Consider the following 27,084-nt stretch of genomic DNA (forward strand, 5'->3'; position numbering starts at 1 on the left):
TCTGTAGTGACTCCTCTAGCACTGAGATGCAGTGCCTTAGACCACTGCGCCACTTGAGGGGCCCTGAGTATACTCTGGAGTATACGAGATTTGGGATCGGTTGAGGGTAACCAGAAGTGGTCTTGTGATAATTGTTTGTGGGGCTGGGGATCAGAAATGTTCCTTGCGAGAGAGGCAGGTTCCGGTTTCCAGGGTTAGAGGAGTACAGAAGTTGTCATATGCTGAGGCAGTGAAGAAAGTAGAGGAAGATGGGTCAAGCGGGAGGGATCCTGAGAGGAGTGGTGTGAGTAGTAAATTTGTACCAGTACAGATGGATAGGCCAACAAGTGATATATTGGATTTTTGGCATTTATATCAATGGTTATCAACTGTACTGCAGGGATGGAATGTATATCGCAGAAAATAGAGGTTGTGGTGGCAGCTGAAGAGAGGAATTTGGGTGTGCGAGATTTAACGTAAGAAGCATTTACGTGGTGTCGCATCCTTTCAGGCTGTTGGCCTGAAAGTAGGACTAAATTGATTTTAAATACTGGAGTATTTATTTATTTACTTATGTATTGTTTTGTGTGAGTGTAGTGTTAGATGGTAGGATATTTTGTTTTATTTATTTACCTATTCAATCAATTCCAGTCTAGGAGGTGGCGGTAATGCAACATTTATTGGATGCCAACCGCTTTTTTAACCTCATCGAAGAAGAAGAAGCAGGCTGGTGAGCGGAAGGGGCGATTTCTCTTTCTCAAGAGTCCACAGTCCTTTTCGGATGTGTTAGACATATGTCTATTCCGTTCAATGTTTTTTCTTATATACATTTCATTTGGAAGACCCCCAATTTCTCCCCGAAATAAAACACAACATGGAATCAAAGATGGAGTAACTCAAGACTCTATTTACCTCCAATTTAATGGACCGGATGATTTCCAAGTCAAACTGTGATTCCCACAGCTTTGCAGGGGAGGTAAGCTAATCATAGCTAGCTAACTAGCATAAAATAGTTGTGTATGTGTGTGTGTGTGTGTGTGTGTATATATATATATATATATATATAAAATAGTTAGCTATTTCTAGCCATAACTTCCATGTATTCACTAAAACGATATATTGGATAATGGACGGTGTCTATTAATGAAACGTTGTTTTATTAGCTAGCTAACGTTTACAATCGGCTAGTGTTCGTTACTGTTCTCGTTAGGTCGGTAGCTTGCTAACTAGCTAATACGTCAGCTACTGTAACTGGCTTACAAACGTTAGCATAACTAGCTAGTGTAATCGAGTTGATGTTGTGCACCGTAATATTAGCCTAGATCTTACTATACGGGTGAAAGATTGTTAGATATGTCAGTTTACTAGTTATATAGAAAACAAACTAACGCTTCTGGCTTGCTAAATTCTCGAGACGAGATAATGCCTCATCACTGTTGTCACTAAAGATGAGTGTTTCACTAGTTGGGACAATGAATAGCCAAGGTTAAGTTGGTTTTATATTCGGACATTCAAGAGACTGGCCGAAATCCATTTTAAAATGGTAAAAAATCAATAACTAATGAATTGATTGTTACAGAAACATAAAAATAAATATGGTTTATTCTATAAATGTTTAGCATACTTTAACCTTAAAAAAAAATCAGATTTGTTGGAAATACATAAAATCTTTGAAATGCAATTTTAAAGCTGTATAAATCAATAACTAATTCACTGTCAAAGAAACATCAAACTAGGTGTGATTTATTCTATAAATGTCTAGCATACTTTTACAACTTTTTTGTTTTGACGAAAAATTCCAGTTTTGATTTGATAGAGGGCATGTAGTCCATCTAGAAGGCATGTGGTCAAAGTTCTAATGAGTCTGTTATAACCTATTAGAAGGGGCCCGGCAGAAAATTCTGCATTTTCAGTCATATTAAATTAGAATACAGGAAAAAACTATGTGATTAAGGGGGTCAGGCTTGACTAACAAAGAAGATGGGTGGATGGATCAAGACAACCAAGAGGATCAACATGGACAAGATACCAGAGGGTGGATAACAGGTTGTGGGAAGGGGGCATTGCACAGACTGGGAGAACACTGTAGTATGCAACTGTGAGGGAAAGATTTTATCTTTGAAGCACTACCTTGCACTACTATGTGTTCCACAAAGTGTCTTTAAATGTGTCAACAATGTGTCTTTTTTTTCTGCCAGTCTTCAGTGTGACGCTAGACTGCACAATGTGTGCTTTGCATCATCCAGAGAAATGGTCATCTGACCAACTGGGTTTGTCTTTGTGTACTATAACAGTAGCCTATGAAAACTCATGTCGTTTCATCCTTCCAAGACATTTAGAAGTATAAAACTTTGTCTTGAAACTTTTTTTGTAATCAGGGTTATCCTTGTTCTAATGCTCTATCGTTATTCTATTTGATGAGAGATACAAGATACATACTATGACAGAAATTCGCTGTAATAGGTACGTACACATGTATCTGGCACAAGTGACGATTAAACTGATTTGAATTTCAAAGACTGACGAATGACTGACGACATTGTATCAACGCATGTTTTTTTTGTGCAAATGTATGCCTTTTTATTTCTATACGATTTATATTGCCTGAATACTCAATGATGATTAACACCTCAGTTATGTGTGCTTCTGTCAGGGTTGTGGTTAAATGCATGTCATTTAAAGTCAATTTAGCGATTTGAACAACAAAAAAATTCAATTCAATTTTAAAATGTCTCCTAATTGCAAAAGCATGTAACAGAATCGGGGTATTCCAGAACTGTAATTTACATGTAAATAAACCATGAACGCTGTGTCCTAGAGGTGGTACCATTCAGCTTGTCTGGGAATGACACGGAAGGACTTCAACGAAGCCAAAATAGAAAATGATTGGAAGGGGCCTCTCTGCTGTTAAGTTAGAGACTTATAAATAAATGACTGTTGTGCCATGTAACTGCTTTAAAATGTGGAAGTGCTGCACAAAAATTGCAAATATTGATTTGGCATACAATTTAAGATAAATTGTGCAACTTTATGTAAACATTGTCTTACTTAATTTCAAGTGCAATTTGTTGTATATTAACATTTCTTTAAAGTTTATTGGAAATAAATGCTTTTTCACTTTTTTTCTGAGACAATCAGTGAAAACGTTATTGATTTTATATAGCTTTAAATGGCATTTTATAGATGTTGTGTATTTCTATCAAGTCAAAACCGTAATTTTTTCCAAAAAACAGGTGTACAAGTATGCTCAACATTTATAGGATAAATCATACCTAGTTTGATGTTTCTGTGACAAACGGTGAATTAGTTATTGATTTATATATATTTCTAACAAGTCAAAAACAAAGGTTCTAAAAGTATGCTAGACATTTATAGAATAAACCAAATCTAGTTTTGTTTCTGTGACAACCAATTCGTTTTTTTGTGTTTTTTTAACCATTTTAAATGGGTTTTGGTGAATGTGTGAATATAAATCCAACTTTACCTCGATCAATGAATGAGCGTATTTTGGTGGTGAGCAGCGTCAGTAAATCAGGTGACCAAACGTTCGCAAAGCATAGTGCTCTACGCATAAACGTTTTACAAGGAACATGTGAGCGCGTCTTTTGGTTGGGGAAAAAAATGTAGAAGCACACGAATTTGAGCACAATCTGTTTTCTTTGTATTATAATGGTTCGAGCATGACAATCATGAATCTGCTCTGTGTATTCTCCATGCCATTCAGAGGCTGCAGTATCGTGATCTGTAATCATCGTCACAACATATTTTGGCAGATGTGTAGGTACAATTACCAATGTGTTGTGTTAAACACTAGCGTGAGCAACAATTCGTTGAATCTGAGGTTAGCCTTCAAAATAAAAATTCCCCATTTTGAAACTCATGCAAACAGAAAAATGGTGGAATTGTACCACAATTGCACTGATGATGCTAAACAAGGTTGAAGTGTGATATATAAATTAAACAAAATACTTTTGTTAATTTGACACAAAAGTAAAGATGTGTAGATGTACAGACATCAGGATTGCATTGGGGTCATGCTTATATCACAATGAAGGGCCTTACCTATTCATCTTGGTTCTATTAAATGGGGTATATCAGCCTACTCTGTGACACTCCCAGAACACAACCCTGAAGAGTTTTCACAAATCGTAATGTCGTAGCGCTTATTGCTGGACTCAGAAACTACTGTTAAATTACCAACAATAAACTCACCAGTCAACCTACTGTATGAGTATTGCAGGGCTGACTCTTAAATAGTCGACTAGACGATTGTTTGGTCGTTATGCTGTTGGTCAACCAATATTTTTTGGCGGGGTCGAATATTAGCGGGGGAAAAATTGTTTTAAGGCACACGAGATAGACACCTGTCTTTTTGGCACCCATCTGAGTGATCTAATCCATTGCGGAGGCCGTAGGGACGGCACAGTCCAAGAAGAATGGGGTTTGTGGTTAAGTTTGGGGCGGCAGGGTAGCCTAGTAGTCGACTAGAGAGTTGGACTAGTAACTGGAAGGTTGCAAGTTCAATTCCCCGAGCTGACCCTGAACAGGCAGTTAACCCACTGTTCCTCGGCCGTCATTGACAATAAGAATTTGTTCTTAACTGACTTGCCTGGTTAAATAAAGGTTAAAAAAAAATTAAAGACATAATTCACTTCTCTCCACAATGTGTTCTCTCCTGCCAATCTGTGCACATTCATTGTTTCATAACTTAATTGTTTGCGTTTTGATTTGTTAGTGTCTTGTCAATTCTCCATTACATACAGTAGTTAATTCCTATCATTTCTAATCTATAATGTTTGTTTGGTTACGGTAATGGCTGGTAATATATTCAATACATTATTATTCCAGTCTTTTACCGTTTACCGCAACCTACGCTACACTAGTGAGAAACACGTTTTTGGTTTATTTCGTTCCATTTGATGAGTTTTGTCAGTTTAGTCGTTGTCTTTTGTTTGGAGCACTCCTGTCAGTGTTGAGTAAAGGATGCATACCTGAATACGCATAGAAATAGAGGCTACTTTGCCTGCATGCAATTGTAGGTATATAAATGTGCCCATTTGGGGATCTGATAGTATTTCTGATTGTCTTAACGCACCACCACTAATGAGCCGTGGAGCTTCTCAAAGGGAACATTTGCTTCACCTCAAACAACGAGTAAAATAACGTCTGTTTTTACATTCATTGATAACGATAATAGTTCTTCAATGTATTTGAAAATCAACATCTTTCCAGGTCTCTTCCTTTCTAATAACCAATCAGCGTGCAAGGGATAAATGTCCTGCTCTGATCCAATGAAAATGTCATTAAAATAGACCTATCTGATTACTTCTGATCCCTTTAAACTCTGACTGGCCAAGAATATTTGATTCAATGTTGCAAATTTGTTAGTGCCTGCTTTTGGCCAGACTCAAGTTAATAGTTGATACAGTGTTTAAAGTTCTTTGCAGACAATTAGCCAATGTGATTTATATTATATTTATTTTTATCAGAATATTTTCTACCTGCATTCTGCAATATTTTTGTTTGCCTAATATAGGCTGTTTGTACATAGTTGCAATGGGCTCCCGATTGGCGCAGCGGTCTAAGGCACTGCATCTCGGTGCAAGACGCGTCACTACAGTCCCGGGTTTGTATCACATCCGGCTGTGATTGAGAGTCCAGTAGGGCTGCGCACAATAAGGCCCAGCATCGTCCGGGTTTGGCCTGGGTAAGCCGTCACTGTAAATAAGAATTTCTGAACTGACTTGACAGGTTTAAATCGAGGTTACATTTGCAATAGAAGTTACTTGTTAGGTTTATCATTTAGATAGAATTTTGATTAACCACATGATAATAATTTTGAAATACGAAGATGTTATTAGAAATTAAATTAAACTGTTCTACGAAAAATGTACATATGAAAACAATAACTGGAAACCAGATCGGTAAGAAATGGTAAGATAAATTTGCATTCTGCATGAGAAAAGTTGCAGACTTCTCCTGTAACCTCTTACTGGCAACTTCAGGAGAGTAACGGCAGAATCTGCGAAAGCCAGCAGGAGTAGGAGAAGGATGGTCGGGACAGGTTAAGGTTTTTTTCCTTCTGGCTATCTTGATCTCTGGATCTCTCTTGAGTCATTTGTGTCTTATTTCATCAAACGGTGTGCTTAAAGCATCAGACAAGCGTGATACATATATAGTTGATTTTATTAAAACACATGGCTATCTATATATGAAAAAATACACGTTTTAAAACAGTTTAAATTGGGGTGATTTTATTGTAAAGGCGAACCACCGATTCTACCATTGTTGCTCACGCTAATGTTCACTACACGTAATACTATTCATGAACATCTTGTAAGACATATGCTAGCTATGTTGTAAAACACTTTGCTAGTGTGTGTGTGATACTACTTGTTTGTTTTGTCCTACTCAATGCATATTTGTAAAAAGCCCCTTTTCCACTAAACTGGAGGGTAGTCCTGTCAGATTAAAATAGTCAATAAAGAACTCCCAGACACAACTGTTACTCCACTGACTGATGATAAAACACGTTCTCTTCTGTGTTTTTGGCTGCCATTTACAGGTAGCTGTATCCAGTGAGGAGGGAGGCGTATCCAAGGGTGAATATGAAGTTTGCCGAACCCTTGGAAAGCCAGAGGCTGTCTTTTCTTTTGGAAAAGGCCACCTCTAGGGAAGCCCTGATGTGGAAGGTGTACGTGCCCAAAAAGCCATCTCCCGGCAGTCAGGTGAGTCCCACAACACATAACAACATTACTGTTGTCAATATGAAAGAGAAAGCAGCAGGTCATTGAAATTGCTGTGTTGGTCAATTGCACCCAAGGTCCAACTGAAATTGGGCTTCCACTTTTAACCCAACCCCTTCGAAAGACACGCATACATACAGGTATTTTATTTGCGCTGGCTTGCCTCTAACCGCTAGGCTAACTGCTGCCAATGTTAGACCATGGAGGTGGTGAAATTGTTAGGTTATTTCCTTGGTCCAGCTATCTATATCACCTGAGATCAGAGTTATGGGGAGAATGGATTTGCTTTCATTTGTGAGTGCAAAGGGGCATTGACTAAAGCACCTGCTGTGGCGGAGGTTCATGCTTTCACTTCTCCCCTAGTTATTAGTCCAACGAACAGACACGGTCTGTTTCTAAAACCTCCTCAGTTAAGATAAGCTGTTAGTGCCAATGCCACCAGAGCCTGACATTGAGTCTATTCCAACATAGAGGACTCTGACCTTCCTCATCTGGCCTCTACAGTAACGGAGCTTGCCTGTCCCAAAAACGGAGTGCAGTAACGGCCCTCCCTGTCCCAAAAACGGAGTGCAGTAACGGGCACAGCCTGTCCCAAAAACGGAGTGCAGTAACGGACAAAGCCTGTCCCAAAAACAGAGTACAGTAACGGGCCTTGCCTGTCCCAAAAACAGAGTGCAGTAACGGGCCTTGCCTGTCCCAAAAACAGAGTGCAGTAACTGGAACAGCCTGTCCCAAAAACAGAGTGCAGTAACGGGCCTTGCCTGTCCCAAAAACAGAGTGCAGTAACGGGCCTTGCCTGTCCCAAAAACAGAGTGCAGTAACGGGCCTTGCCTGTCCCAAAAACAAAGTGCAGTAACGGGCCTTGCCTGTCCCAAAAACAGAGTGCAGTAACGGGCCTTGCCTGTCCCAAAAACAGAGTGCAGTAACGGGCCTTGCCTGTCCCAAAAACAGAGTGCAGTAACGGGCCTTGCCTGTCCCAAAAACAGAGTGCAGTAACGGGCCTTGCCTGTCCCAAAAACAGAGTGCAGTAACTGGAACAGCCTGTCCCAAAAACAGAGTGCAGTAAAGCCAATTCAAGCATGTCAAGACAATAACAGGGGGTCCTGGTAGATTGGTTGTTTGGCTCGCTGACTACTAATTTCACAATGATGCAAGAGTCACTTTAACAAGGTGACATAATGGTGAGAAATGGCCCGGTGGCTTTAGGGCAAGGCTAGTTCAGGTCACTTTAACAAGGTGACATAATGGTGAGAAATGGCCCGGGGGCTTTAGGGCAAGGCTAGTTCAGGTCACTTTAACAAGGTGACATAATGGTGAGAAATGGCCCGGTGGCTTTAGGGCAAAGCTAGTTCAGGTCACGTTAAAGCAAATTCTTGATTGTGTCCCAATTGGTATCCTTTAGTAGTTACAGTACATATGAGGAAATCAGTCAATTAAAATAAATTAATGAGGCCCTAATCTATGGATTTCACATGACTGGAAATACAGCTATGCATCTGTTGGTCAAAGATAGCTTTTTTCTTTTTTAATCGGTCTCACAATGGGCCTCGGGATGTCAACTTGGTATCTGTGCATTCAAAGCCCTGATGTGGAAGGTGTACGTGCCCAGAAAGCCATCTCCCGGCAGTCAACTGAGTCCCACAACACATAACAACATACTGTTGCCAATATGAAAGAGAAAGCAGCAGGTCATTAAAATAACTGTGTGGGTCAATTGCACCCAAGGTCCAACCGAAATTTGGCTTCCACTTTTAACCCAACCCCTTCGAAAGACACGCATACATACAGGTATTTTATTTGCGCTGGCTTGCCTCTAACCGCTAGGCTAACTGCTGCCAATGTTAGACCATGGAGGTGGTGAAATTGTTAGGTTATTTCATTGGTACAGCTATCTAGATCACCTGAGGTCAGAGTTATGGGGAGAATGGATTTGCCTTCATTTGTGAGTGCAAAGGGGCATTGACTAAAGCACCTGCTGTGGCGGAGGTTCATGCTTTCACTTCTCCCCTAGTTATTAGTCCAACGAACAGACACGGTCTGTTTCTAAAACCTCCTCAGTTAAGATAAGCTGTTAGTGCCAATGCCACCAGAGCCTGACATTGAGTCTTTTCCAACATAGAGGACTCTGACCTTCCTCATCTGGCCTCTACAGTAACGGGGCTTGCCTGTCCCAAATAACGGAGTGCAGTAACGGGCCTTGCCTGTCCCAAATAACGGAGTGCAGTAACAGGCCTGCCTGTCCCAAAACGGAGTGCAGTAACTGGAACAGCCTGTCCCAAAAACAGAGTGCAGTAACGGGCCTTGCCTGTCCCAAAACAGAGTGCAGTAACGGGCCTTGCCTGTCCCAAAAACAGAGTGCAGTAACGGGCCTTGCCTGTCCCAAAAACAAAGTGCAGTAACGGGCCTTGCCTGTCCCAAAAACAGAGTGCAGTAACGGGCCTTGCCTGTCCCAAAAACAGAGTGCAGTAACGGGCCTTGCCTGTCCCAAAAACAGAGTGCAGTAACGGGCCTTGCCTGTCCCAAAAACAGAGTGCAGTAACGGGCCTTGCCTGTCCCAAAAACAGAGTGCAGTAACGGGCCTTGCCTGTCCCAAAAACAGAGTGCAGTAACGGGCCTTGCCTGTCCCAAAAACAGAGTGCAGTAACGGGCCTTGCCTGTCCCAAAAACAGAGTGCAGTAACGGGCCTTGCCTGTCCCAAAAACAGAGTGCAGTAACTGGAACAGCCTGTCCCAAAAACAGAGTGCAGTAAAGCCAATTCAAGCATGTCAAGACAATAACAGGGGGTCCTGGTAGATTGGTTGTTTGGCTCGCTGACTACTAATTTCACAATGATGCAAGAGTCACTTTAACAAGGCGACATAATGGTGAGAAATGGCCCGGGGGCTTTAGGGCAAAGCTAGTTCAGGTCACTTTAACAAGGTGACATAATGGTGAGAAATGGCCCGGGGGCTTTAGGGCAAAGCTAGTTCAGGTCACTTTAAAGCCAATTCTTGATTGTGTCCCAATTGGTATCCTTTTTCCCCTAGTGCACTTGGGCTCTGGTCTAAAGTAAAGTTTTTTTTGTAAGTGCCCAAAAAGCCATCTCCCGGCAGTCAGGTGAGTCCCACAACACATAACAACATACTGTTGTCAATATGAAAGAGAAAGCAGCAGGTCGTTAAAATTGCTGTGTTGGTCAATTGCACCCAAGGTCCAACTGAAATTTGGCTTCCACTTTTAACCCAACCCCTTCGAAAGACACGTATACATACAGGTATTTTATTTGTGCTGGCTTGCCTCTAACCGCGAGGCTAACTGCTGCCAATGTTAGACCATGGAGGTGGTGAAATTGTTAGGTTATTTCCTTGGTCCAGCTACAGTGGGGCAAAAAAGTATTTAGTCAGCCACCAATTGTGCAAGTTCTCCCACTGAAAAAGATGAGAGAGGCCTGTAATTTTCATCATAGGTACACTTCAACTATGACAGACAAAATGAGAAAAAAAAATCCAGAAAATCACATTTGTAGGATTTTTTATTTATTTATTTGCAAATGATGGTGCAAAATAAGTATTTGGTCAATAACAACATTTTATCTCAATACTTTGTTATATACCCTTTGTTGGCAATGACAGAGGTCAAACGTTTTCTGTAAGTCTTCACAAGGTTTTCACACACTGCTGGTATTTTGGCTCATTCCTCCATGCAGATCTCCTCTAGAGCTGTGATGTTTTGGGGCTGTTGCTGGGCAACACGGACTTTCAACTCCCTCCAAAGATTTTCTATGAGGTTGAGATCTGGAGACTGGCTAGGCCACTCCAGGACCTTGAAATGCTTCTTACGAAGCCTCTCCTTCGTTGCCCGGGCAGTGTGTTTGGGATCATTGTCATGCTGAAAGACCCAGCCACGTTTCATCTTCAATGCCCTTGCTGATGGAAGGAGGTTTTCACTCAAAATCTCACGATACATGGTCCCATTCATTCTTTCCTTTACACGGATCAGTTGTCCTGGTCCCTTTGCAGAAAACAGCCCCAAAGCATGATGTTTCCACCCCCATGCTTCACAGTAGGTATGGTGTTCTTTGGATGCAACTCAGCAATCTTTGTCCTCCAAACACGACGAGTTGAGTTTTTACCAAAACGTTCTATTTTGGTTTCATCTGACCATATGACATTCTCCCAATCTTCTTCTGATTCATCCAAATGCTCTCTAGCAAACTTCAGACGGGCCTGGACATGTACTGGCTTAAGCAGGGGGACACGTCTGGCACTGCAGGATTTGAGTCCCTGGCGGCGTAGTGTGTTACTGATGGTAGGCTTTGTTACTTTGGTCCCAGCTCTCTGCAGGTCATTCACTAGGTCCCCCCGTGTGGTTCTGGGATTTTTGCTCACCGTTCTTGTGATCATTTTGACCCCACGGGGTGAGATCTTGCGTGGAGCCCCAGATCGAGGGAGATTATAAGTGGTCTTGTATGTCTTCCATTTCCTAATAATTGCTCCCACAGTTGATTTCTTCAAACCAAGCTGCTCACCTATTGCAGATTCAGTCTTCCCAGCCTGGTGCAGGTCTACAATTTTGTTTCTGGTGTCCTTTGACAGCTCTTTGGTCTTGGCCATAGTGGAGTTTGGAGTGTGACTGTTTGAGGTTGTGGACAGGTGTCTTTTATACTGATAAGTTCAAACACGTGCCATTAATACAGGTAACGAGTGGAGGACAGAGGAGCCTCTTAAAGAAGAAGTTACAGGTCTGTGAGAGCCAGAAATCTTGCTTGTTTGTAGGTGACCAAATACTTATTTTCCACCATAATTTGCAAAATCATTCATTAAAAATCCTACAATGTGATTTTCTGGATTTTTTTCCCCTCATTTTGTCTGTCATAGTTGAAGTGTACCTATGATGAACATTACAGGCCTCTCTCATCTTTTTAAGTGGGAGAACTTGCACAATTGGTGGCTGACTAAATACTTTTTTGCCCCACTGTATCTATATCACCTGAGATCAGAGTTATGGGGAGAATGCATTTGCTTTCATTTGTGAGTGCAAAAGGGCATTGACTAAAGCACCTGCTGTGGCGGAGGTTCATGCTTTCACTTCTCCCCTAGTTATTAGTCCAACGAACAGACACGGTCTGTTTCTAAAACCTCCTCAGTTAAGATAAGCTGTTAGTGCCAATGCCACCAGAGCCTGACATTGAGTCTATTCCAACATAGAGGACTCTGACCTTCCTCATCTGGCCTCTACAGTAACGGGCCTTGCCTGTCCCAAAAATGGAGTGCAGTAACGGGCACAGCCTGTCCCGAAAACGGAGTGCAGTAACGATTACTGCCTGTCACAAATAACGGGGGGTAGTAACGGGCCTTGCCTGTCTCAAATAACGGAGTGCAGTAACTGGCACAGCCTGTCCCAAATAACGGGGGGTAGTAACGGGCCTTGCCTGTCTCAAATAACGGAGTGCAGTAACTGGCACAGCCTGTCCCAAATAACGGAGTGCAGTAACGGACACAGCCTGTCCCAAATAACGGAGTGCAGTAACGGTTACAGCCTGTCCCAAATAACGGGGGGTAGTAACGGGCACAGCCTGTCCCAAATAACGGAGTGCAGTAACTGGCACAGCCTGTCCCAAATAACGGGGGGTAGTAACGGGCCTTGCCTGTCCCAAATAACGGAGTGCAGTAATTGGCACAGCCTGTCCCAAATAACGGAGTGCAGTAACGGACACAGCCTGTCCCAAATAACGGAGTGCAGTAACGGACACAGCCTGTCCCAAATAACGGGGGGTAGTAACGGGCACAGCCTGTCCCAAATAACGGGGGGTAGTAACGGGCACAGCCTGTCCCAAATAACAGAGTGCAGTAACGGGCACAGCCTGTCCCAAGAGAGCAGTGCTGGTTAGACCAGTATCATATTACAGGTAAAGGCGTCCTCATGCTTCCCATCTGAAACAGTTCATATATTGACAACATTTTGTGACATTTTTGTACGTTTTCGTCTTTGGCAAGTTTTTTGAGGTTTTTCTTTTTCAGCTGTTTTGTGCACACAACAAGTCGAAGTTTGGTCGCCAAATCTACGCCTCTTAGTCGGTGATTGGTCAACAGTAGGGATTCTTCAATGAAGTGTCTGTTGTCATTCAACAAGAGACGACTGGTTATCTTGTACATTCTTTCACTTGAGAAATTCTGCACTAAATATCTTAGGGCGTCATTGTAAATAACAATTTGTTCTTAACTGACTTGCCCAGTTAAATAAAGGTTAAACAAAATTATAATAAGGATGAGGAAATCAGTCAATTAAAATAAATTCATGAGGCCCTAATCTATGGATTTCACATGACTGGGAATACAGATATGCATCTGTTGGTCAAAGATAGCTTTTGGTTTTTAAGTCTCACATTGGGGCTCGGGATGTCAACTTGGTATCTGTGCATTCAAAGCCCTGATGTGGAAGGTGTACGTGCCCAGAAAGCCATCTCCCGGCAGTCAACTGAGTCCCACAACACATAACAACATACTGTTGCCAATATGAAAGAGAAAGCAGCAGGTCATTAAAATAACTGTGTGGGTCAATTGCACCCAAGGTCCAACCGAAATTTGGCTTCCACTTTTAACCCAACCCCTTCGAAAGACACGCATACATACAGGTATTTTATTTGCGCTGGCTTGCCTCTAACCGCTAGGCTAACTGCTGCCAATGTTAGACCATGGAGGTGGTGAAATTGTTAGGTTATTTCATTGGTACAGCTATCTAGATCACCTGAGGTCAGAGTTATGGGGAGAATGCATTTGCTTACATTTGTGAGTGCAAAGGGGCATTGACTAAAGCACCTGCTGTGGCGGAGGTTCATGCTTTCACTTCTCCCCTAGTTATTAGTCCAACGAACAGACACGGTCTGTTTCTAAAACCTCCTCAGTTAAGATAAGCTGTTAGTGCCAATGCCACCAGAGCCTGACATTGAGTCTATTCCAACATAGAGGACTCTGACCTTCCTCATCTGGCCTCTACAGTAACGGCCCTCCCTGTCCCAAAAACGGAGTGCAGTAACGGGCCTTGCCTGTCCCAAAAACAGAGTGCAGTACAGAGTGCAGTAACGGGCCTTGCCTGTCCCAAAAACAGAGTGCAGTAACGGGCCTTGCCTGTCCCAAAAACAGAGTGCAGTAACGGGCCTTGCCTGTCCCAAAAACAGAGTGCAGTAACGGGCCTTGCCTGTCCCAAAAACAGAGTGCAGTAACGGGCCTTGCCTGTCCCAAAAACAGAGTGCAGTAACGGGCCTTGCCTGTCCCAAAAACAGAGTGCAGTAACGGGCCTTGCCTGTCCCAAAAACAGAGTGCAGTAACGGGCCTTGCCTGTCCCAAAAACAGAGTGCAGTAACGGGCCTTGCCTGTCCCAAAAACAGAGTGCAGTAACTGGAACAGCCTGTCCCAAAAACAGAGTGCAGTAAAGCCAATTCAAGCATGTCAAGACAATAACAGGGGGTCCTGGTAGATTGGTTGTTTGGCTCTCTGACTACTAATTTCACAATGATGCAAGAGTCACTTTAAAAGGTGACATAATGGTGAGAAATGGCCCGGGGGCTTTAGGGCATGGCCCGAATGGCTTTAGGCTAGTTCAGGTCACTTTAACAAGGTGACATAATGGTGAGAAATGGCCCGGTGGCTTTAGGGCAAAGCTAGTTCAGGTCACGTTAAAGCAAATTCTTGATTGTGTCCCAATTGGTATCCTTTAGTAGTTACAGTACATATGAGGAAATCAGTCAATTAAAATAAATTAATGAGGCCCTAATCTATGGATTTCACATGACTGGAAATACAGCTATGCATCTGTTGGTCAAAGATAGCTTTTTTCTTTTTTAATCGGTCTCACAATGGGCCTCGGGATGTCAACTTGGTATCTGTGCATTCAAAGCCCTGATGTGGAAGGTGTACGTGCCCAGAAAGCCATCTCCCGGCAGTCAACTGAGTCCCACAACACATAACAACATACTGTTGCCAATATGAAAGAGAAAGCAGCAGGTCATTAAAATAACTGTGTGGGTCAATTGCACCCAAGGTCCAACCGAAATTTGGCTTCCACTTTTAACCCAACCCCTTCGAAAGACACGCATACATACAGGTATTTTATTTGCGCTGGCTTGCCTCTAACCGCTAGGCTAACTGCTGCCAATGTTAGACCATGGAGGTGGTGAAATTGTTAGGTTATTTCATTGGTACAGCTATCTAGATCACCTGAGGTCAGAGTTATGGGGAGAATGGATTTGCTTTCATTTGTGAGTGCAAAGGGGCATTGACTAAAGCACCTGCTGTGGCGGAGGTTCATGCTTTCACTTCTCCCCTAGTTATTAGTCCAACGAACAGACACGGTCTGTTTCTAAAACCTCCTCAGTTAAGATAAGCTGTTAGTGCCAATGCCACCAGAGCCTGACATTGAGTCTTTTCCAACATAGAGGACTCTGACCTTCCTCATCTGGCCTCTACAGTAACGGGGCTTGCCTGTCCCAAATAACGGAGTGCAGTAACGGGCCTTGCCTGTCCCAAATAACGGAGTGCAGTAACAGGCCTGCCTGTCCCAAAAACGGAGTGCAGTAACTGGAACAGCCTGTCCCAAAAACAGAGTGCAGTAACGGGCCTTGCCTGTCCCAAAAACAGAGTGCAGTAACGGGCCTTGCCTGTCCCAAAAACAGAGTGCAGTAACGGGCCTTGCCTGTCCCAAAAACAGAGTGCAGTAACGGGCCTTGCCTGTCCCAAAAACAGAGTGCAGTAACGGGCCTTGCCTGTCCCAAAAACAGAGTGCAGTAACGGGCCTTGCCTGTCCCAAAAACAGAGTGCCGTAACGGGCCTTGCCTGTCCCAAAAACAGAGTGCCGTAACGGGCCTTGCTTGTCCCAAAAACAGAGTGCCGTAACGGGCCTTGCCTGTCCCAAAAACAGAGTGCCGTAACGGGCCTTGCCTGTCCCAAAAACAGAGTGCCGTAACGGGCCTTGCCTGTCCCAAAAACAGAGTGCCGTAACGGGCCTTGCCTGTCCCAAAAACAGAGTGCAGTAACGGGCCTTGCCTGTCCCAAAAACAGAGTGCAGTAACGGGCCTTGCCTGTCCCAAAAACAGAGTGCAGTAACGGGCCTTGCCTGTCCCAAAAACAGAGTGCAGTAACGGGCCTTGCCTGTCCCAAAAACAGAGTGCAGTAACGGGCCTAGCCTGTCCCAAAAACAGAGTGCAGTAACGGGCCTTGCCTGTCCCAAAAACAGAGTGCAGTAACGGGCCTTGCCTGTCCCAAAAACAGAGTGCAGTAACGGGCCTTGCCTGTCCCAAAAACAGAGTGCAGTAACGGGCCTTGCCTGTCCCAAAAACAGAGTGCAGTAACGGGCCTTGCCTGTCCCAAAAACAGAGTGCAGTAACGGGCCTTGCCTGTCCCAAAAACAGAGTGCAGTAACGGGCCTTGCCTGTCCCAAAAACAGAGTGCAGTAACGGGAACAGCCTGTCCCAAAAACAGAGTGCAGTAACTGGAACAGCCTGTCCCAAAAACAGAGTGCAGTAAAGCCAATTCAAGCATGTCAAGACAATAACAGGGGGTCCTGGTAGATTGGTTGTTTGGCTCGCTGACTACTAATTTCACAATGATGCAAGAGTCACTTTAACAAGGCGACATAATGGTGAGAAATGGCCCGGGTGCTTTAGGGCAAGGCTAGTTCAGGTCACTTTAACAAGGTGACATAATGGTGAGAAATGGCCCGGTGGCTTTAGGGCAAAGCTAGTTCAGGTCACTTTAACAAGGCGACATAATGGTGAGAAATGGCCCGGGGGCTTTAGGGCAAAGCTAGTTCAGGTCACTTTAACAAGGTGACATAATGGTGAGAAATGGCCCGGGGGCTTTAGGGCAAAGCTAGTTCAGGTCACTTTAACAAGGTGACATAATGGTGAGAAATGGCCCGGTGGCTTTAGGGCAAGGCTAGTTCAGGTCACTTTAACAAGGTGACATAATGGTGAGAAATGGCCCGGTGGCTTTAGGGCAAAGCTAGTTCAGGTCACTTTAACAAGGTGACATAATGGTGAGAAATGGCCCGGGGGCTTTAGGGCAAAGCTAGTTCAGGTCACTTTAACAAGGTGACATAATGGTGAGAAATGGCCCGGGGCCTTTAGGGCAAAGCTAGTTCAGGTCACTTTAACAAGATGACATAATGGTGAGAAATGGCCCGGTGGCTTTAGGGCAAAGCTAGTTCAGGTCACTTTAAAGCCAATTCTTGATTGTGTCCCAATTGGTATCCTTTTTCCCCTAGTGCACTTGGGCTCTGGTCTAAAGTAAAGTTTTTTTGTAAGTGCCCAAAAAGCCATCTCCCGGCAGTCAGGTGAGTCCCACAACACATAACAACATACTGTTGTCAATATGAAAGAGAAAGCAGCGGGTCATTAAAATAACTGTGTGGGTCAATTGCACCCAAGGTCCAACTGAAATTTGGCTTCCACTTTTAACCCAACCCCTTCGAAAGACACGTATACATACAGGTATTTTATTTGTGCTGGCTTGCCTCTAACCGCGAGGCTAACTGCTGCCAATGTTAGACCATGGAGGTGGTGAAATTGTTAGGTTATTTCCTTGGTCCAGCTACAGTGGGGCAAACAAGTATTTAGTCAGCCACCAATTGTGCAAGTTCTCCCACTTAAAAAAGATGAGAGAGGCCTGTAATTTTTCTAGATCACCTGAGATCAGAGTTATGGGGAGAATGTAAGACTTCCAGTGAGAGTTGTGCTGGTTAGAGGTTTTTTTTCTTCCAGCATTTAAAATAAATTCATGAGGCCCTAATCTAAATCCTAATGGATTTCACATAACTGGGAATACAGATATGCATCTGTTGGTCAAAGATAGCTTTAAAAAAAAATTTTTTTTTAAATAGGTCTCACATTGTGCCTCAGGATCTCGTCACAGTATCTGTGCATTCAAATTGCCATCTATAAAATGCAATTGTGTTCGTTGTCCATAGCTTATGCCTGCCAATAACCAATAACCCCACCACCACCATGGGGCACTCTGTTCACAATGTTGACATTTTCACAACGCCTTACATGTGCTCTGCGGTTGTGTGGCTGGTTGGACTTACTGCCAATTTCTCTAAAAGAACGTTGGAGGCGGCCTATGGTAGAAATGTAACATTCAATTCTCTTGCAACAGTTCTCGTAGACATGCCTGCCGACAGCATGCCAATTGCACGCTCCCTCAACTTGAGATCTGTGGTAGTGTGTTGTGACAAAATGGCGCGTTTTGGTGGCCTTTTATTTTCCCCAGTACAAGGTGCACCTGTGTAATGATCATGCTGTTAATCAGCTTCTTGATATCTTGGCAAAGGAGAAATGCTCGCTAACAGGCATATAAACATATGTGTGCCCAAAATTTGAGAGTAAAAAGCTTTACATGCTTCGTTCATATTTTTTTCAGTGTAGATATAAAATTGTGCGACTAAGACCTATGATTTTGGCAATGATGCCCTTTATCTACTTCCCAAGAGTCAAATTAATTTGTGGATACCATTTTTATATCCCTGCGAGCAGTTTGAAGGAAGTTGCTAACTAGCGCTACCGCAATGACTGGAAGACTATGGGTATCTTCTAGCATGCTAGCAGATGCTAGCAGAAACCTAATAGGTGTGCAATCAGGGCATAGAGACATACAAATGGTATCCACAAATTAATCTGACTCTGGGGAAGTAAGTATAGGGCCAAAATCCAGAAGTATCCCTTTTAAGGGATTATGCAAGGCACACACGTTCTCTTCTCCTAGCAGCATACCGACGCTAGAATACAGGCTCCTTAAGCAGGTCGGTTCAGAAGGTCAGTTGTGTCATGGTCTTAACATTCTCGTTTACTTTGTTGTCAAGGGACCAACATACTTTTAACAGATGTTAGCAGCATTTGTTTCTTTCGTTGACATTCATGTGCTTTTTCTCAAATTATATATTGTTCCTGTAGTTTAATCAAGCCTATGATTTTGAGGTGAGGGCCCTCGGAGTGTGGTGTCAGGAAAATAACATCACACTCAACGTCAACAAAACTAAAGAGATGATTGTGGACTTCAGGAAACAGCAGAGGGAACACCCCCCTATCCACATCGATGGAACAGTATTTGAGAGGGTAGCAAGTTTTAAGTTCCTTGGCATACACATCACAGACAAACTGAATTGGTCCACTCACACAGACAGCATCGTGAAGAAGGCGCAGCAGCGCCTCTTCAACCTCAGGAGGCTGAAGAAATTCGGCTTGTCACCAAAAGCACTCACAAACTTCTACAGATGCACAATCGAGAGCATCCTGGCGGGCTGTATCACCGCCTGGTACGGCAACTGCTCCGCCCTCAACCGTAAGGCTCTCCAGAGGGTAGTGAGGTCTGCACAACGCATCACCGGGGGCAAACTACCTGCCCTCCAGGACACCTACACCACCCGATGTTACAGGAAGGCCATAAAGATCATCAAGGACATCAACCACCCGAGCCACTGCCTGTTCACCCCGCTATCATCCAGAAGGCGAGGTCAGTACAGGTGCATCAAAGCTGGGACCGAGAGACTGAAAAACAGCTTCTATCTCAAGGCCATCAGACTGTTAAACAGCCACCACTAACATTGAGTGGCTGCTGCCAACACACTGACATTGACACTGACTCAACTCCAGCCACTTTAATAATGGGAATTGATGGGAAATGATGTAAATATATCACTAGCCACATTAAACAATGCTACCTTATATAATGTTACTTACCCTACATTATTAATCTCATATGCATACGTATATACTGTACTCTATATCATCGACTGCATCCTTATGTAATACATGTATCACTAGCCACTTTAACTATGCCACTTTGTTTACTTTGTTTACATACTCATCTCATATGTATATACTGTACTCGATACCATCTACTGTATGCTGCCCTGTACCATCACTCATTCATATATCCTTATGTACATATTCTTTATCCCCTTACACTGTGTATAAGACAGTAGTTTTGGAATTGTTAGTTAGATTACTTGTTGGTTATTACTGCATTGTCGGCACTAGAAGCACAAGCATTTCGCTACACTCGCATTAACATCTGCTAACCATGTGTATGTGACAAATAAAATTTGATTTGATTTATTTAAGTGAGTAGGTTTTAATACGTTGTGCATTGATACTATATCCTAATTGTAATTTTTTTCAGTTCATTTTCTCTGAATGTGAAGCACTGTTTACTGACGCACATGCTATGTCTCCTCAGCAACTAACCTGTGACGTGTCCTGTGATTGATTTATTTGTATTATTATTATTATTATTTTTAAACTGACCCCTCTGCTTCTGTTGTTCCCAGGATACAGACATCTCCCCTGCCCAGCGTGATGAGGCTGTGTGCTGGCTCATTAACCTCCACAATGACACCAAGCTATATCCAGAGACCCTCTCCCTAGCCATCAGTATTTTGGACAGGTTTTTAGGCACTATAAAGGTAAGGTACCGACTGGTTTTTAATGTTATCTAGATAAAGTACTGAAACCTTTTTTCATAAGTAACTGTCACGAGAATTTTCAATCCCATTGATAATAACTATCAATCAATAGCTTTGACCAATCCCCGAGGTTTGTAAGACCATGGGTGTAATAATAATTAGGCAAAGACTCAGTTTATGCAAAAGATTAGTACCGTTTATTCAGAGAACGTTCTAAAGTCCATTATACAAAGTCATCCATTTTATAGCTGCACACAAACAGTAGGTATCCTACGCACATACTTCCACACAAACAGTAGGTATCCTACGCACATACTTCCACACAAACAGTAGGTATCCTACGCACATACTTCCACACAAACAGTAGGTATCCTACGCACATACTTCCACACAAACAGTAGGTATCCTACGCACATACTTCCACACAAACAGTAGGTATCCTACGCACATACTTCCACACAAACAGTAGGTATCCTACGCACATACTTCCACACAAACAGTAGGTATCCTACGCACATACTTCCACACAAACAGTAGGTATCCTACGCACATACTTCCACACAAACAGTAGGTATCCTACGCACATACTTCCACACAAACAGTAGGTATCCTACGCACATACTTCCACACAAACAGTAGGTATCCTACGCACATACTTCCACACAAACAGTAGGTATCCTACGCACATACTTCCACACAAACAGTAGGTATCCTACGCACATACTTCCACACAAACAGTAGGTATCCTACGCACATACTTCCACACAAACAGTAGGTATCCTACGCACATACTTCCACACAAACAGTAGGTATCCTACGCACATACTTCCACACAAACAGTAGATATCCTAATCACATACTTCCACACAAACAGTAGGTATCCTACGCACATACTTCCACACAAACAGTAGGTATCCTACGCACATACTTCCACACAAACAGTAGGTATCCTACGCACATACTTCCACACAAACAGTAGGTATCCTACGCACATACTTCCACACAAACAGTAGGTATCCTACGCACATACTTCCACACAAACAGTAGGTATCCTACGCACATACTTCCACACAAACAGTAGGTATCCTACGCACATACTTCCACACAAACAGTAGGTATCCTACGCACATACTTCCACACAAACAGTAGGTATCCTACGCACATACTTCCACACAAACAGTAGGTATCCTACGCACATACTTCCACACAAACAGTAGGTATCCTACGCACATACTTCCACACAAACAGTAGGTATCCTACGCACATACTTCCACACAAACAGTAGGTATCCTACGCACATACTTCCACACAAACAGTAGGTATCCTACGCACATACTTCCACACAAACAGTAGGTATCCCACGCACATACTTCCACACAAACAGTAGGTATCCCACGCACATACTTCCACACAAACAGTAGGTATCCTACGCACATACTTCCACACAAACAGTAGGTAACCTACGCACATACTTCCACACAAACAGTAGGTATCCTACGCACATACTTCCACACAAACAGTAGGTATCCTACGCACATACTTCCACACAAACAGTAGGTATCCTACGCACATACTTCCACACAAACAGTAGGTATCCTACGCACATACTTCCACACAAACAGTAGGTATCCTACGCACATACTTCCACACAAACAGTAGGTATCCTACGCACATACTTCCACACAAACAGTAGGTATCCCACGCACATACTTCCACACAAACAGTAGGTATCCTACGCACATACTTCCACACAAACAGTAGGTAACCTATGCACATACTTCCACACAAACAGTAGGTATCCTACGCACATACTTCCACACAAACAGTAGATATCCTACTCACATACTTCCACACAAACAGTAGGTGAGTTTTATCCTTCTCCGTAGTTCTCACCACTGTGTATCACTACCCAGCCGACAGTTCCATTCCCCCGAGATTAGGGAAACCTTGAGAAGTACTCCCTATGCCCTCATAAGTTCCTCAGAGGCCTAGCCAGGTCGGTCAGTTTAACTGTTATCATTTTTTTTCTTCGGCACACACATACAAGTTCAAATCCTAAACTACGCCTTGCCCAGACAGCCTGTGTTTTTCCACTATACAGATACATTGTTTAATCTAATTCTGATTAAAACTACACACATTATCAGATTATAATTTTATGATTCTAATCAATTTCATACAATTATAAGGTTTCAGAGTGGAATTATTCCATCATTATCTTTCAACATATACATTATTTTATCAGTAAACAATGAGACAATAAAAAATGTTTCAGCCATTAGGCCTGGGAATCACCATGACATTCACTTCACGTTACGATAGTATCACGATACGTAGGAGCCGATACAATATGTATTGCGATTTGATATTGTGATTTTATTGTGATTCGATGTTTTGAAACATATTGCTCACCATATGTTGTAAATAATAATAATTTAAATAATGGTTAAATAAAGAATGTAATAAAATATGTCAGCTGCAGAGAGACGAGCCATGAGTTTTGATCCGTCATGGGGGATAGATGTCTAGTCTCCTTTATGGATCTAATCTGATAGTGGTAGATGTCTAGTCTCCTTTATGGATCTAATCTGATAGTGGTAGTGGGGTGGTAGATGTCTAGTCTCCCTTATGGCTCTAATCTGATAGTGGTAGATGTCTAGTCTCCTTCATGGCTCTAATCTGATAGTAGTAGATGTCTAGTCTCCTTTATGGCTCTAATCTGGGGGTGGTAGATGCCTAGTCTCCCTTATGGCTCTAATCTGATAGTAGTAGATGTCTAGTCTCCTTCATGGCTCTAATCTGATAGTGGTAGTGGGGTGGTAGATGTCTAGTCTCCCTTATGGCTCTAATCTGATAGTGGTAGATGTCTAGTCTCCCTTATGGCTCTAATCTGGGGGTGGTAGATGCCTAGTCTCCCTTATGGCTCTAATCTGATAGTGGTAGATGTCTAGTCTCCCTTATGGCTCTAATCTGATAGTGGTAGATGTCTAGTCTCCTTCATGGCTCTAATCTGATAGTGGTAGTGGGGTGGTAGATGTCTAGTCTCCCTTATGGCTCTAATCGGATAGTGGTGGATGTCTAGTCTCCCTTATGGCTCTAATCTGATAGTGGTAGATGTCTAGTCTCCTTGATGGCTCTAATCTGATAGTTGTAGTGGGGGGTAGATGTCTAGTCTCCTTTTTGGCTCTAATCTGATAGTGGGGGGAAGGGTAGGTGTCTTCTCCTTTATGGCTCTAATCTGATAGTGGTAGTTGTCTAGTCTCCCTTATGGCTCTGATAGTGGCAGATGATCTAGTCTCCCTTGTGGCTCTAATCTGGGGGTGGTAGATGCCTAGTCTCCCTTATGGCTCTAATCTGATAGTGGTAGATGTCTAGTCTCCTTTATGGCTCTAATCTGATAGTGGGGTGGGAGATGCCTAGTCTCCCTTATGGCTCTAATCTGATAGTGGTAGATGTCTAGTCTCCTTTATGGCTCTAATCTGATAGTGGGGTGGGAGATGCCTAGTCTCCTTTATGGCTCTAATCTGATAGTGGTAGATGTCTAGTCTCCCTTATGGCTCTAATCTGACAGTGATAGATGTTTTGGCTCCCTTATGGCTCTAATCTGATAGTGGTAGATGTCTAGTCTCCCTTATGGCGCTAATCTGACAGTGGTAGTGGAGTGGTACATGTCTAGTCTCCCTTATGGCTCTAATCTGATAGTGGTAGATGTCTAGTCTCCTTTATGGCTCTAATCTGATAGTGGTAGTGGAGTGGTAGATGTCTAGTCTCCCTTATGGCTCTAATCTGGGGGTGGTAGATGCCTAGTCTCCTTTATGGCTCTAATCTGATAGTGGTAGATGTCTAGTCTCCTTCATGGCTCTAATCTGATAGTGGTAGTGTGGTGGTAGATGTCTAGTGTCCCTTACGGCTCTAATCTGAAAGTGGTAGTGGGGTGGTTGTTGTCTAGTGTCCTTTGTGGCTCTAATCTGATAGTGGTAGTGGGGTGGTAGATGCCTAGTCTCCTTTATGGCTCTAATCTGATAGTGGGGGAGGGGGGGGGGGGGGTTAGATGTCTAATCTCCTTTATGGCTCTAATCTGATAGTGGTAGATGTCTAGTCTCCCTTTTGGCTCTAATCTGATAGTGGGGGGGTTAGATGTCTAGTCTCCTTTATGGCTCTAATCTGATAGTGGTAGATGTCTAGTCTCCTTTATGGCTCTAATCTGATGGTGGGGGGGGGTAGATGTCTAATCTCCTTTATGGCTCTAATCTGATAGTGGTAGATGTCTAGTCTCCTTTATGGCTCTAATCTGATAGTGGGGGGTAGATGTCTAATCTCCTTTATGGCTACAACCTGATAGTGGTAGTGGGGTGGTAGATGTCTCCTTAATGGCTCTAATCTGATAGTGGATGTGGGGTTGGGTTTATGTCTAGTCTCCTTTATGGCTCTAATCTGATAGTGGTAGTGGGGGGGTTGATGCCTAGTCTCCATTATGGCTCTAATCTGATAGTGGTAGATGTCTAGTCTCCCATATCTCTCTCCTCTTCAGTCCTGACCCAGTATCTCCGTTCTCTCTCCTCTTCAGTCCTGACCCAGTCTCTCCGATCTCTCTCCTCTTCCGTCCTGATCCAGTCTCTCCGTTCTCTCCCCACTTCAGTCCTGACCCAGTCTCTCCGCTCTCTCTCCACTTCCGTCCTGACCCAGTCTCTCCGATCTCTCTCCTCTTCCGTCCTGACCCAGTCTCTCCGTTCTCTCCCCACTTCAGTCCTGACCCAGTCTCTCCGTTCTCTCTCCACTTCAGTCCTGACCCAGTGGCTCCGTTCTCTCCCCTTTTCAGGCCCTTCCAAAGTGATAAGCCTGAACTAGTTACCCTTCTGTGTGTACCTGGCAAGTTGTCTGAACAGGGAACATTTGGAACCCAGGGTGCTGAGTTTACAGTGAGGACTAGTGACATCACGTAGTCCTCCTGACCCAGTCTCTCTCTCTCTCCTCAGGCCCGTCCAAAGTACCTCCGCTGCATCGCCATCGCCTGTTACTTCCTGGCTGCCAAAACCAGCGAAGAGGACGAGGTGATTACATCCTACACCATCAGTCTCCTTAGTGAAAACATAACCACTACATCCTACACCATCAGTCTCCTTAGTGAATACATAACCATTACATACGACACCATCAGTCTCCTTAGTGAAAACATAACCATTACATCCTACACCATCAGGCTCCTTAGTGAATACATAACCATTACATACGACACCATCATTCTCCTTAGTGAAAATATAACCATTACATACGACACCATCAGTCTCCTTAGTGAAAACATAACCATTACATCCTACACCATCAGTCTCCTTAGTGAATACATAACCATTACATACGACACCATCAGGCTCCTTAGTGAAAACATAACCATTACATCCTACACCATCAGGCTCCTTAGTGAAAACATAACCACTACATCCTACACCATCAGTCTCCTTAGTGAAAACATAACCACTACATACGACACCATCAGTCTCCTTAGTGAAAACATAACCATTACATCCTACACCATCAGTCTCCTTAGTGAATACATAACCATTACATACGACACCATCAGGCTCCTTAGTGAAAACATAACCATTACATCCTACACCATCAGGCTCCTTAGTGAATACATAACCATTACATCCTACACCATCAGTCTCCTTAGTGAAAACATAACCACTACATCCTACACCATCAGTCTCCTTAGTGAAAACATAACCACTACATACGACACCATCAGTCTCCTTAGTGAAAACATAACCACTACATACGACACCATCAGTCTCCTTAGTGAAAACATAACCATTACATCCTACACCATCAGTCTCCTTAGTGAAAACATAACCACTACATCCTACACCATCAGTCTCCTTAGTGAAAACATAACCATTACATCCTACACCATCAGTCTCCTTAGTGAAAACATAACCATTACATCCTACACCATCAGGCTCTGTGATTAGTACCATTAGGAGGTCAGACAATTAAGTTGAAATAAGATGATTAGAGTTCTTGGTGCCAAATTGGTTGGTGAAATGGTTGGTGGGCAGAGAGGAAATGGTTGGTGGGCTGCCTTTGGTGCGTGTTTGCTATTGTTGTTTTGAACCCAACTAACCCAAAGTCGTGTGTGTGTGTGTGTGCGCAGCGTGTGCCGTTGCTGCGCGACTTGGCCAGCAGCAGCAGGTGTGGCTGCTCCCCATCAGAGATACTGAGAATGGAGAGGATCATTCTGGATAAACTCAACTGGGACCTGCACGCTGCCACACCGCTGGAGTTTCTACACATTGTGAGTATTGGGTTCCGTCACCACGTTCATAGTCCTGTCCTAGTGTCCTAGACAGAGCCACCCTAGAGGCTTGAAGTAGTGTCCTAGCCAGAACCACCACTAGAGGCTTGAAGTAGTGTCCTAGACAGAACCACCACTAGAGGCTTGAAGTAGTGTCCTAGCCAGAACCACCACTAGAGGCTTGAAGTAGTGTCCTAGCCAGAACCACCGCTAGAGGCTTGAAGTAGTGTCCTAGAACCACCGCTAGAGGCTTGAAGTAGTGTCCTAGAACCACCGCTAGAGGCTTGAAGTAGTGTCCTAGACAGAACCACCCTAGAAGCTTGAAGTAGTGTCCTAGACAGAGCCACCACTAGAGGCTTGAAGTAGTGTCCTAGACAGAACCACCACTAGAGGCTTGAAGTAGTGTCCTAGACAGAACCACCGCTAGAGGCTTGAAGTAGTGTCCTAGAACCACCGCTAGAGGCTTGAAGTAGTGTCCTAGCCAGAACCACCACTAGAGGCTTGAAGTAGTGTCCTAGAACCACCGCTAGAGGCTTGAAGTAGTGTCCTAGACAGAACCACCCTAGAAGCTTGAAGTAGTGTCCTAGACAGAGCCACCACTAGAGGCTTGAAGTAGTGTCCTAGACAGAACCA

At 43.5% G+C, this 27,084-nt stretch overlaps 1 protein-coding gene across 2 annotated transcripts in view; it reads left to right on the top strand.

Annotated features, from left to right (window-relative positions):
- Positions 1-750: 750 nt before the first annotated feature.
- The window catches only part of LOC115134883 (cyclin-I-like), a 39,495-nt gene continuing 13,161 nt past the window's right edge, over positions 751-27,084 (top strand). For both annotated transcript variants that reach the window (XM_065017191.1, XM_065017192.1), the window contains exons 1-5: positions 751-955; positions 6,545-6,707; positions 20,025-20,159; positions 25,136-25,210; positions 26,311-26,451. In XM_065017191.1, coding sequence (XP_064873263.1) covers positions 6,588-6,707; positions 20,025-20,159; positions 25,136-25,210; positions 26,311-26,451 — 471 coding nt within the window. In that variant the 5' untranslated portion in view covers positions 751-955; positions 6,545-6,587. The remainder of the gene's footprint in view (positions 956-6,544; positions 6,708-20,024; positions 20,160-25,135; positions 25,211-26,310; positions 26,452-27,084) is intronic.

This window comes from Oncorhynchus nerka, linkage group LG4 (assembly GCF_034236695.1).
Source record: "Oncorhynchus nerka isolate Pitt River linkage group LG4, Oner_Uvic_2.0, whole genome shotgun sequence".
NCBI classification, from domain to species: Eukaryota; Metazoa; Chordata; class Actinopteri; order Salmoniformes; family Salmonidae; genus Oncorhynchus; species Oncorhynchus nerka.